Source organism: Rhincodon typus, chromosome 10 (assembly GCF_021869965.1).
Source record: "Rhincodon typus isolate 14 chromosome 10, sRhiTyp1.1, whole genome shotgun sequence".
NCBI classification, from domain to species: domain Eukaryota; kingdom Metazoa; phylum Chordata; class Chondrichthyes; order Orectolobiformes; family Rhincodontidae; genus Rhincodon; species Rhincodon typus.
The window spans coordinates 59,571,954-59,584,428 of NC_063341.1; the positions used below are offsets into that span (position 1 = coordinate 59,571,954).

Here is a 12,475-nt window from a genome sequence, read left to right on the forward strand (position 1 = left end):
TAAAGATTAGATAGGAAACCAAAATGAGCAACTACCAGTGCAAAACTGAAATTCTGACCATTTATGCACATCTTTACAATCATGGCTGTGTTGCATTTGTAGCTCACTGGATCAGTTGGTTTGAATTTCCTTCCAAGGGAGATGGCTGGTTAATATGTAGTTTATCCTTTACAGGTCAACAAAGAATTGGAAGTTAATTTCCTGGGGTGGTGGTGAAGGGAGAGAAACATCCATGTACCACCATACATGATATGCTGGAGCAGTGAATATAGGTTTATCACCAGACCAGGCTGTTGCACTCATGCATTACCAGTTGCTTGAGAATTAATAATGTGACTTTTCTTCTTGACAGGTGTGAGATATTGAATTTTCCTGCATATTCAGGTCAAAAATATTACTGCTTGAATATGCAGCATTTTAGATGGAGCGTAATAAAACACATGCTCTCTTTCCAGTTAACATTTGGCACACTTTACGAAGACATTGTTTCATCTACAATTTCAAACAAGACATATTAACTCTTCACATCAGAAGTGCTCTTTACTGAACTAAATAAAATATGAACTAGCCTCTGAGATAACGGATTGGTAGTAATATCATTTAGGATACTCAGATGACCGAGTTTCTTTCTCCCTCCACTTTTACTAAGATACTGACCTGCATTTTGGGCTTGTAGTACTGTTGAAGAACTTCAGCCACATTGTTTTCAAATGCTCGTAACTGCTGATAGATGTGCTGATGGAAAGTATCCAAGCTGCTTCGATCCAATAAATAGCCTTGAACTAGAACCTACAATACATATATGCAAAGATCAGAAGAGTCACCTATAAGGGTCTCTACTGTAGTTGCGCACAAGCACATGTGCATTTGCAGACAGGAGGAAGAATTTTGAAGAATTATAAAATTAATTAAAGAACAGTGACTAATTTTGCCAAAAACAGAGATTTTTACGAAAGTGTTACGTTCATAACAGGGTAAGAAATAACCTACACTGTGCTGCATGGCCCATTTCTACCTTTTTCTACCCAATTTCGATATCATGCATTGCCAGTTTATATATAGCACACATCTGAACCAATTAGTCTAAAACCAAATAATAATTTAACTTTGCCAGCTGAATATTGCATATTTACTCTACCCTTGGGCTGTTACATTTCATTTAGTACAAAAATTTCTCAATTTTTGACATGTAGCTTCAGCACTCAAATAATTTTACTTGATATTATTACAACAAATGGAGAAAAATTTTCATTTGTTCACTTCCATGCAATTTGAACTCAGATTCTAGAAGCAAAAGACGTGTCCTGCCATATCACTGAACAACCAAAAATAGTGATTCAAACTCAAATCTCTTTCACTTATCAGACTCTCTGTTCTCCTGAGTCAAGTTTTATCTAGTCTGTCAAAATAGCAGTGAAAATTGCCAGTATTGAGAGTATAGCCAGCACAAGATTCTTCCACTTGTAGAAAGAAGGAATGATAGCAAGAGAAAGAATGAACCAAAAAAATTATGCAGTTTTGGATTGTCAGAAAAAATAGCCATGTTAAGCTGCATGAAATGGAAATAAAGATCTTTCGACATATACAAGCTTGGCACAGTACAAGCCCGCTGAAAATACCCTTCTGTATATTTGTCAATGAATTAAGTAAATTTTAACTTTAGAAATAAAAGCAGACACAGTAACTTGTTTGGCAGTGACAGCAGAGGGGAGTTAGTAGTAATCAAATCCAACGACTGCTTTATATTTTCATTAAACAAAATATTGGTAATAATTTCATAGTCAACAGCATGAGGCAGAGAAATTGTTAAAGATAACCAAGTACTTACCTGGTGAGACTGAAGTCCTATGATAGAAGAATAAGCAAGAATAGTAATGTAGATCTCTGGCTGAAACACTATATCCGTACCCGGGACTTTAAATGGTCGCAATAATTCCACTAAACACTTCGAGAGTGCATGAAACACTTCATCAAAAATCAGCTCTCCAGTAGAATCATCCTGTGAAACATTTACAATCAGTTCACTGAATAAATAATGAACATGCAATTAGAAAAGAGGGATACTCCTATTTCTTCAAAATCTAGCTTCAAAGTGGTACTGCACTTCCTACAGGCAATAAAACAGCGAGACAGGCTGAAGATAAAAGCAGAATGTGCATTCATATTGCAGCTTTCACCTGCTCAGCATATGCCAAAGTGCTTCAGAACAAAAAGAATTATTTTTCAAATATTGTCACTTATGTTCTATTGGCAAAAACAACAACTAATCTAGGCACTTCAAGATTCCTTAAACAGCATCTGAGACAAGCAATCCAATCATTTATTTTTGCTGCTTTTTGTTGAAGTAAATGTGCACCATAATACTGTTCTAATATTCACACTTCCACGATATTCCAAGATTATTTCCATTTTCACTGAACAGACAGCCCTCGGTTTAATTTGTCATCTGAAAGACGGCAATTTGACATTGGAGCATGCCTTTATTACTCGAACAGAACTTTTCTTTTATTATTCATTTGTGGGATGTGGTCGTCATTGGCTGGACAGCATTTATTGCCCGTCCCTAGTTGCCCCTTAAAGGGTGTTGGTGAGCTATCTTCTTGAGCCGCTGCTGTCCACCTACTGTGGGTTGATGCATAATTCCATTAGGGAGGGAATTCCAGGATTTTGACCCAGCGACAGTCAAGGAACGGCAATATATTTCCATGATGTGGAGGTACCGGTGTTGGACTGGGGGGAACAAGGTCAAAAGTCACACGACACCAGGTTATAGTCCAACAGGCTTATTTGAAGACACAAGCTTTTGGAGTCTAGCTCCTTCTTCAGGTGTCAGTGAAAGAGGAGGCATCAGACACAGAATTTAGATCAAAGGGCCATAGAACTGATGTGAATGTATTCACCAAACCTAAGATGGCTGTTAAATCTTTAATCAGTTAGAAAGGTTTAATATGCAAATCCCAGAATTTCTTTCAAGTCACTGCCCCAAGATAAATAAAGGTTTTATCAGTATACTAGAGGTGACATCTCAGGTCAGACAATGTATTTTAGGAGTGAGGCCTTGTTTAGATCAGGCTGTGTATTAACTTAGGAGTCAGACTGGTTTTATTTCCAAAGCAGAAATTTGTAAAATGCCCCATTAACTGACTGTGTCTACAAATTGTGCACTTTTTGAACAAAATAGAATGTACCTGCAATTACAAATCTGCAAATGTAAATTCACCCCATAGATTTGTGTGTGCAGGTACGCACGGTACACGTGTGTGTCTGTCTGTTTGGGAGGGAAAGGGGGGAGGAGAGAGAGTGAGTGAGTGCGTGTGTGCGTGTATGTGTGCGTGTGCATGCGAGAGTGTGTGTACGAGACAGAGTATGTGAGAGTTATCTCAGGGCAATGACTTGAAAGAAATTCCGGGGTTTGCATATTAATCCTTTCTAACTGATTAAAGATCTAACAGTCATCGTAGGTTTGTTCAATACGTTCGTATCAGTTCTATGACCCTTTTATCGTTTGCTTATAAATTCTCTGTCTGATGCCACATCCCTCACTGACATCTGAAGAAGGAGCGAGGCTCCAAAAGCTTATGTGTTCAAATAAGCCTGTTAGACTATAACCTGGTGTCGTGTGATTTTTGGCCTTGATATATTTCCAAAGCAGGACGGTGAGTGGCTTGGAGGGGAACTTGAAGGTGGTGATGTTCCCATATATCTGCTGCTACTGAGCATCGGTGGTAGAGGGAGTGGATGCTTGTGGATGTAGTGCCAATCAAGCCGGCTGCTTTGTCCTGGATAGTGTCAAGCTTCTTGACTGTTGTTGGGATTGCAATCATCCAGGCAAGTGGGGAGTATTCCATCACACTCCTCACTTGTGCCTTGTAGATGGCGGACAGGCCTTGGGGAGTCAGGTGGTGAGTTACTCCCCACAGTATTCCTAGCTTCTGGCCTGCTTTTGTAGCCACTGTGTTTGTGTGGTGAGTCCAGTTGAGTTTCTGGTCAAAGACAACCCCCAGGACATTGGTAGTAGGGAATTCAGTGCCAGTAACACCGTTGAATGCCAAGGGGGCAGTGGTTAGATTCACTCTTATTGGTGATAGTCATAGCCTGATATTTGTGTGGTGCGAGTGTTACTTGTCCACCTTTCAACCCACTTAGACTCTAACATTCTGACCGATCAGATGACATTTAATCCAACCATAAACAAACCCACAGGATGATGACACAGTTCAATACAAGTCCACTGTACATACTTTTTTTTTTCGAGATGGGTATCTTCAATCTCAGCTCTTTCCCTTTCACTCATAGAATTTTCTTCAATCAAATTATTCTCTGTTGACAATCCAACTTTCACAGTGGTTCACTGGATTTTATCTTTCTTATATTTTTGATATTACTAAGACGTCTAGTGTCTTTTTAGTTTGGCAGGGGGCAAGTGAAACTTTTGCTCATATCATATTTTGAATATTTTAACAACAGTTTGGTCATTTTAGTTGGTCCTTTTCAATGTCTTTGATATTCCACTATGATGATAACAAGAGTGGGAAAAATAGACTGTGGATAATATTATCAATCCATTAGAAGACCAGTTTGATTTTATAACCCCATATCAGAAGGATTTACAAGCAAAGTGTATGCTCTCGCCCAGCAAAAATTGAACTTATATGAGCACCGTGTTAGGAAATAAATTTGACACTGAACGACATACAGCAAAATTAGGACAAATTATCCAAGGTTTTGTTAGAGGTTCTACAGACTCTGGCTAAAACTTGGAAATTACTAGGCAATCAATCATAGAAATCTATATGTCACAAGCTGAAACCAATACCATGAGCCAGAGTAGAGCTACCAAGCTAAAAATCATCCCGACCCATTTCTTCGCACTCAACAAATGACAATCCCGAGATCCTGCAAGGCCCATTCCTGATATCCTTAATCCAACTGCATTTCAGAAGCCATCAATAACTTTTTCCTCACCCTCAAATATAATTATGCACCTCAAAAAAAATGTCAGAAGATTTATGTACTATACTCAGCTACCCTGCAATGTGGAAAATACCTAGGTGTGCCCTGTGCACAAAAAGCAGGATAAATCCAACCCAGTCAATTACCGTCCCATCTTAATCGTCAGCCAAGTGATTGAAAGGGTCATAAACAGTGCCATCAAGTAGCACTTACTCAGCAATATCACATTCACTAATAAGAAGTTTGGGTTTCACTAGACCCGCTCAGTTCCTGACCTCGTTAAAGGTTTGGTCCGAATATAGCCAAAAGAGCTGAACACCAGATGTCCAGCAAGAGTGACAGCTGTTGAAATCAAGGCCACATTTCACTGAGCATGGCATCAAGGAGCCTGAGCAAAACTGGATTCAAGGGGAATTGGAGAAAATAATCCACCGGTCAGAATCATACCTAAGACAAGGGAAGATGGCTGTGGTTGCCTCAGGTGTGTCAACTCAGTCCCAAGATATTGCTGCAGGATTTCCTCGGGGTAGATATGTTCTGATCAACTTGCACAGAGATGGTAATTTCCCACATCTGTAGCAGGTGGACTTGAACCCATGTCTCCTGGCCCACAGGTAGGGACACTACCACTGTGCTACAAGACTCTAATTCCCTAGGGTGGTGTCCTTAGCCCAACCACTTTCAGCTCCTTCAACAATGACTTTCCCTCCTCGTTTGCTAATGATTGCATCATATTCAGTACCATTTGCAGCTCCGCAGATACAGGTGCAGTTTAAGACCTGGACATCATTCAGCTTTGGGTGATAAGCAATATTTCCCCTAACATTTTTTGCACAATCAATCATAGAACCATTCATTACAGAACTGGCCCTTCGGCCCATCAGGGTTGTACTGCCAAAAATAAACTAATACCTACACTAGTCTCATTTCCTGCACTAGGCCCATAGCTTTTAATGATATGGCACTTCCAGTGCTCAACCAAGTACTTTTAAAGGCTGTGCGGATTCCATCTCAGCTCGCCTCCCAGTCAGTGCATTCCAGACCCCCGCCACATTCTGTTTGAAAAAGTTTTTCCCCAAATCCCCTCTAAATCTCCTTTAATTTTTAAAATTGTGCCTCCTTGTTACTGACCCCTTTACAAAGGGGAACAGCTGCTTTCTCTTCAATCTGTCCAGGTCTCCCTATAATTTTATACACCTCCATTAAGTCCCCCTTCAACCTTCTCCATCCCAAAGAAAACAACTCAAGCTAATGGAGCCTCTCTTCAGAACTGAAATGCTCCCCCCTAGGCAACATACTGGTGAATCTCCTTTGCACCCACTCGACTAGAACTACACACAGTACTCCTGCTGTGGGCGAATCAAAGTTCTGCAACCTCCAACATGACCTCCCTGCACGTATAATCTGTGCCATGACTAATAAGGACAAGTGTCCTCTATGTCTTAATTACTCTATTAAGCTGTCCTGTCACCCTCAGGGACAAGCACACAGATTCCTCTGTTTCTCTGAGCTTTCTAGTGTCACGTCATTTTTTGAGTATTTCCCTTGCTTTACACCTTCTTCCAAAGTGCATCTCCTCACATTTATCACAGTTAAATTCCATCTGTCACTGATCTGCTCATCTGACCAATCCATCTATATCCTACTATAACTTAATACATTTCTATCACTGTCAACCACTTGGCCAATTTTTTTGTCATCCACAATCTTACTTATCATCCCTCACAACATTCTCATCTACATCATTTATGAATGTCACAAACAATAAGCAACCCAGAGATAGCAATAACTGCAGATGCTGGAGTCAGAGATAACACAGTGCAGAGCTGGAAGAACACAGCAGGTCAGGCAGCATCAGAGAAATAGGAAAGTTGATATTTCAGGTCAAGATTTCTTCAGAAATGGGTGTGGATCCTGTGCAGAATGAAAAACAGAAGCGATCCTTTGCTGGCCTGGGAGAGGGAGGCTCTGAGCTGGGGTAAGGTTGATTGTAGTGCCAGAAGATGCCAGCATATTGCTGAGAGTGTGTACTTAGGATCTGTAGAGAAAACCATTTTTGGAGGATCTGGATGTTGTGTACGTAGAGGTTGTCACAGTCAGGGCCAAATTGGGATGGCCTGAATGTAGACTGGAGTCTACTGGGGATGGCCTGGTTCCGTAGGCAGGTACTGAGAAAGGAGATGTAGCTGTAGTACCGGGTTTGCTCGAGTGTGTGGTCAAAGAGTTTCAGGGCAGAGGAGATTACCGGAGGGTTGCAGCGGGACAGAGATCCACTGAGGTCTTTCCGGAGGGAGAAGGACAACTTCTTCAAGGTGGGCATCCTTAGGAAAGGCTTCGCTGTGGGGTTATAACTCACTCAGAGATAATAAAGAACTGCAGATTCTGGAGTCAGAGATAACACAGTGTGGAGCTGGAAGAACACAGCAGGCCAGGCAGCATCAGAGGAGCAGGAAAGTTGACATTTCATGTTCTCCCAGCTCCACACCATGTTATCAATAAGCAACCCAGCAATGATCCCTGTGGCATGTAATTCACACTAGGCTCCAGTCACATAAATAGCCTTCTACCATCAACCACGGTCTCTTGTCACTAAGCAAAATTTACATCCAATTTGCCAAGTTACCATGGATCCCATGAGCTTTTACCTTCTTTCTCAGTTTCCCATGTGGGACCTTATCAAAGGCCTCACTAAAATCCACATAAATTACATCAAATGCCCTACCTGTATCCAAACACTTAGTCACTCCTTAGATTTACTAGGCATGATTTCCCTCTATCAAAGTCATGCTGCCTATCCCTGATCAAATCTTGCTTCTCTAAATGGAGACAAATTTTCTCCTTTACCATTTTCTCCAATTGTTTCCCTACCGCTGATGTTAGATGCACTGGTCTACCTGTGACCAAAGACAATTTAAATATTTGGGTCTGGGCCCCTGTAATTTCCTCCCTCATCTCCCATGGCATGCTGGGATTCAACTCATCCAGACCTGGATATTTGTCCACTATTAAATCCACCAAAATCTGTAATACCTCTGGCTTCTTATATCAATCTGCTCAAGAACTTCACAGTCCATCTTCTTCAATTCTGTATTTATGTCTTTAATTGGGAGAAGGAAGACACAAGTGAAGTACTCATTTAATACTCTACCAATGTCCTCCAACTTCATACAGATTTGCCCCCTTGGTCTCTAATAGGCCCAACTCTTTTCCTGGTTATTCTCTGCCCTTTAATAAACTTGTAGGATATCTTGGGATTCTCCCTAATCTTGCTCACCTGCGTTTTCTCATGCTCCCTCTTTGCTCTCCTAATTGCTTTTTTGAGTTCACCCCTGCCCTTGCACATTATATACTCCTAAACATCCTCATAATTTTTCTCCCTTTGAACCTGTTATATGTCTCTCTTTTCCTTTTCAATAAAAATCTAAAACGCGTGAAGCTGCAGTTGCTATCAGTAAAATTCTCCCCTGCTGTCACCCGAGTAGCTGTCCGGCTTCATTCCGCAGAATTAGGTCCAGCATGGCACCGTCCCTAGTAGGACTATCTACATGCTGATATGAAATGGACATTTTTTAAGGAATCTACCGCCTCTCGACCCTTGATACTATGACTATCTCAATTAATATTGGGGCAACTGAAATCCTCTATTACCCTATTATTTTTACACGCCTTACCGAACTGACTACATATCTAGTTCTCGATCGCCCACTGACTATTTGGGTGCTTCTAATACACTGATAGTGCAAGTCCGCCCTTTTCATTTCTAACTCACTGGCACGTTTACTGGTGTGTATGAAGCCTCTCAACAGTTGTGCAGTGCGCAGCTTTACATATGACAAGTAACATTCACACTATACAAATGCCAGGCAATGACTATCTCTAACAAGAGAGAATCTAACAATCCTTCCTTGACATTCAATGGCATTACCATCGCTGAATCCTCCGCTATCAACATTCAAGGGGGTCAAAATTGATCAAAAACTGAACAGTAATAGTTACATAAGTAATATGGCTATAACAGCAGGTCAGAGGCTGCAACTTCTGAGAGAAATAACTCACCCTGTCTCCCCAATACCTGTCCATCATCTACACACACAAGTCAGGAATGTGACGGAACACTTCTCACCTGTCGGCATGGGTGCAGATCCAACTATACTCAAGAATCATGACACCATCCAGGACTAAACAGCCCAAGTGATTGGCAACTCAACCAACACCATGAAACACTGTGGCTGCACTGTTCACTGTTTACAACTCACACAGGCTCCTTAGAAAATACCTTCCAAACTCTTGATCTCTACTTCCTAGAAGAGCAAGGGCAACAGATAGATGGAAATTCAAACGTCTGCAAGTTCCTCTTTAAGCCCATAACATCCTGACAAGGAACCATGTCGCCATTCCTTCAAGATCACTGAGTAAAATCCACCGACATCACATGGGCTGCAGTGGTTCAAGAAGGCACCACCATCTTACCACCATCTTCTCAAGGGCAATTAGAGATGGGAAATTAATGCTGTTCAGCCTGTACACCAACATCTCTTCAAATAAAATATTTAAAAATATGTATACATATGATTAAAGAAAACTTTTAGTCAAAGTTGATGAAATTCAAAATATTTATTCAGATGTTCGCTTTCAATAGCTTCAAATTTAATCACAGTATCCCTACTGTGCGGAGAGAGTCCATTCAACCCATCAAATCCGCACTGACCCTTGGAACTGCATCTTTGAGACCCAGCCCTCCACCCGATCCCCATAACCCCGTTTTTATCATGGCTAATCCACCTAGCCTGCACATCTTTAGACACTATGGAGCACTTTAACATAGCCAATCCACCTAAACTGCACATCTTTGGACTGTGGGAGGAAACCAAATCAACCAGCGGAAACCCAAGCAGACACAGGGTGAATATGCAAACTCCACACAGACAAGCACTTAAGGCTGAAATCAAACCCAGGTCCCTGGCGTTGTGAGACACCAGTGCTAACCACTGAGCCACCGTGCCACCTCTCTCTCTTCCCACCAAATGCAACAATTACTCACCACAATCCCTGTAGATGGACTGAGATCCAGCTCAATAACAAAGCGGTATCGCTGAGCAAGGAAGGTAATATTGGTTGAGGGTACCAGTTGGTATGTTTGATTAGCAACTGGTTCATCTGGCTGCCAGCCTTTTGGTAGGACACTGAGAACATCCAATTCATTGTTAGAGTTGCTCTGTAAGAGAAAAAGGATAATTGTGAGATGGATCACAATGGCATACGTTACAACTATTATAAAGCATAAAGGAATAAAGGACTTCAATTACTGAATAAATGGAAGATGCTGAGATTGTTCCCCTTAGAGAAGAGAAGATTAAAAGGAGATTTGATAGAAATGTCTGGAAAAGCTTACAGATGGATCCTGGCAGTGTTGGAAAAAACCTACGTCCATTGGCAGAAGGACAAAAATCAAACACCACCAATTTGGGTTGATTAGCAAAACCAATGTGAGGAAAAAAACTTCTATGCAGAGAGTGGTTATGATTTCAAATGCACTTCCTCAGAATGTGGAGGAGGCAGGTTCAATTGGGGCTTTCCAAAGCGAACTGGATCAACAACTGAAGGGAAAAAAAATTACAGATTTTCTAGGAATCACTAGGAATTCCCATCATTGCATGATCAATCCACAATCTTGGATAATATCAGGAGATTTTGCATGTTGGCTCAGTGGCTACCAGCACTCTATTGTGTCAAACTGAGCCATGCAGACCAAGGAGGTCCCAATTTCAATTCATAAATATTACATTTTTTCACTTCAGTTGGCCTCTGTGTCCTTTGTTTGAGTTGGTGGTGGGGGAGGGTGGAAAAAATTAATGAGTTCACATTCTCAGTCATTTCGGAAAACAAGAGGGCAATTACATTAGTGTAATTATCTATTCTAACATGTCGTGAAAATACTTGTGTTACAAATAAATATTTTAAACTAACAACATGACCATCTAATTTTCTCCCAATGTACTGAGAGTGCAATTTACATTTCATGCAAAGATTAATATGCCACATTAGGTTCCCACTACTTTACTTCATCCATGTGCTCACAAACAGGTCACAGAACAATTCCAGGGACTCTTTCACTCACAAGCTCTGACTTTGACATCGGTCGAATGCTTTGATTCAGTCTGTTGAGAAACCAAGCTAATCTCACATTGCGGGAAATCCGATATTCCTTCTTCATAAGTAAGAAAACCTGTCCTGCTTCTTCCACCTGTCAAAACAAAAGTATATGACTTGGAACTAGAAGTTTAGGTCACCAGAAGCTCTACTAGTATAAAAGAACCCACATTAATAAGTCTATAAATACTCGGATGATTTTGCAACAATGAGATTTGAATGATTTTCTTTCTTCACATGCTCCTTAGTTTGCTTTCTTTCTTTGCTCCTTAGATTAACCTCTCATAAAATTAAGCAACTTAGGCACTCAATGAAAGTCCATATTACACTTCACCAGCTAGAAAAAGGTTATTAAATCAAATATAGCATTTCTAATAGGAAGTAGATACCTTCCTATGTCTTTCTTTACTTCTTGCAAACATAGAAAATAGGTGCAGGAGTAGGCCATTCTTTCCTTCAAGCTTGCACCAACACTCAATATGATCATAGATGATCAAGAAAAGTTCATGTTAAACCCAAAAGAGAAGAGAATTTACTACTTCTATTTTTTTCCCCTGATATTCAGAACGAGTCATCTTTCAGTAGCCAAACACAATCATTTTGTGAAACATCACACTCTCCCGGCAGGCAAAGAAATATTTTAAAAGCATCAGAGTTGTTATCCTGCAAGTCTAATGTGACAATAAAGCCAACTATATTAGTTACAGGGAACATCTTGTCACAATACATGATATGAACGTAGCACTGTAACTCTAACTAAAAATACCCTTTGAAATCACCAAAAGAAATTTCCAAACATATAACGCATACTCACCAGGTATATTTCCTCAAAATTCCATGGATTCCAATGGCTACATTTTTGCCAATATGTCATATGGTCTTTTATACTATTGCTCCAAAAATTAGCTCCTACGTTTGCTGTGGTTTGATATTGCTTTTTTATCATCTACATACCAGCTTTAGTTAATTTTATCTCAATATACTAGTTTTCTGATATGAGTGCTTAACTGCACAATTAGCAAAATTTGAAGACCTTATAAACAAGATTTAAAGCGCATAGACCCCGACAACATGTGTCAAGATTCCATGGTGTGATGTAAGCAGCTGTCTTCTGCTTGTGCAGGAAGCAATTCATATTTTGTCTGTTAACAACAAGTAGCACCCTCAGGGTATGAAAGCCCCTACAAGACAATTTGTGGTTTGTTGATTCATAGGATGTGAGCATCACTGGCCAGGCCAGCATTTGTTGCCCATCACTAAGAATGCAACTTCTAGCAACGTTGGAGACAATGAGAAATAATTTATTTCAGGTGTCCTCTCCAAAGTTGGGTCTGCTGATGAAACTCGGAGTTCACTGATGACACAGCAACCT

General features: G+C 40.5%; 1 protein-coding gene across 1 annotated transcript in view; it reads right to left on the bottom strand.

The window, feature by feature from the left end:
* Positions 1-12,475, bottom strand: part of szt2 (SZT2 subunit of KICSTOR complex) — a 235,180-nt gene that overhangs the window by 222,303 nt on the left and 402 nt on the right. Inside the window, exons 2-5 of the mRNA XM_048601538.1 lie at positions 11,072-11,197; positions 9,995-10,168; positions 1,829-1,999; positions 658-789 (exon numbers count right to left, since the gene is read on the bottom strand). Coding sequence (XP_048457495.1) covers positions 658-789; positions 1,829-1,999; positions 9,995-10,168; positions 11,072-11,197 — 603 coding nt within the window. The remainder of the gene's footprint in view (positions 1-657; positions 790-1,828; positions 2,000-9,994; positions 10,169-11,071; positions 11,198-12,475) is intronic.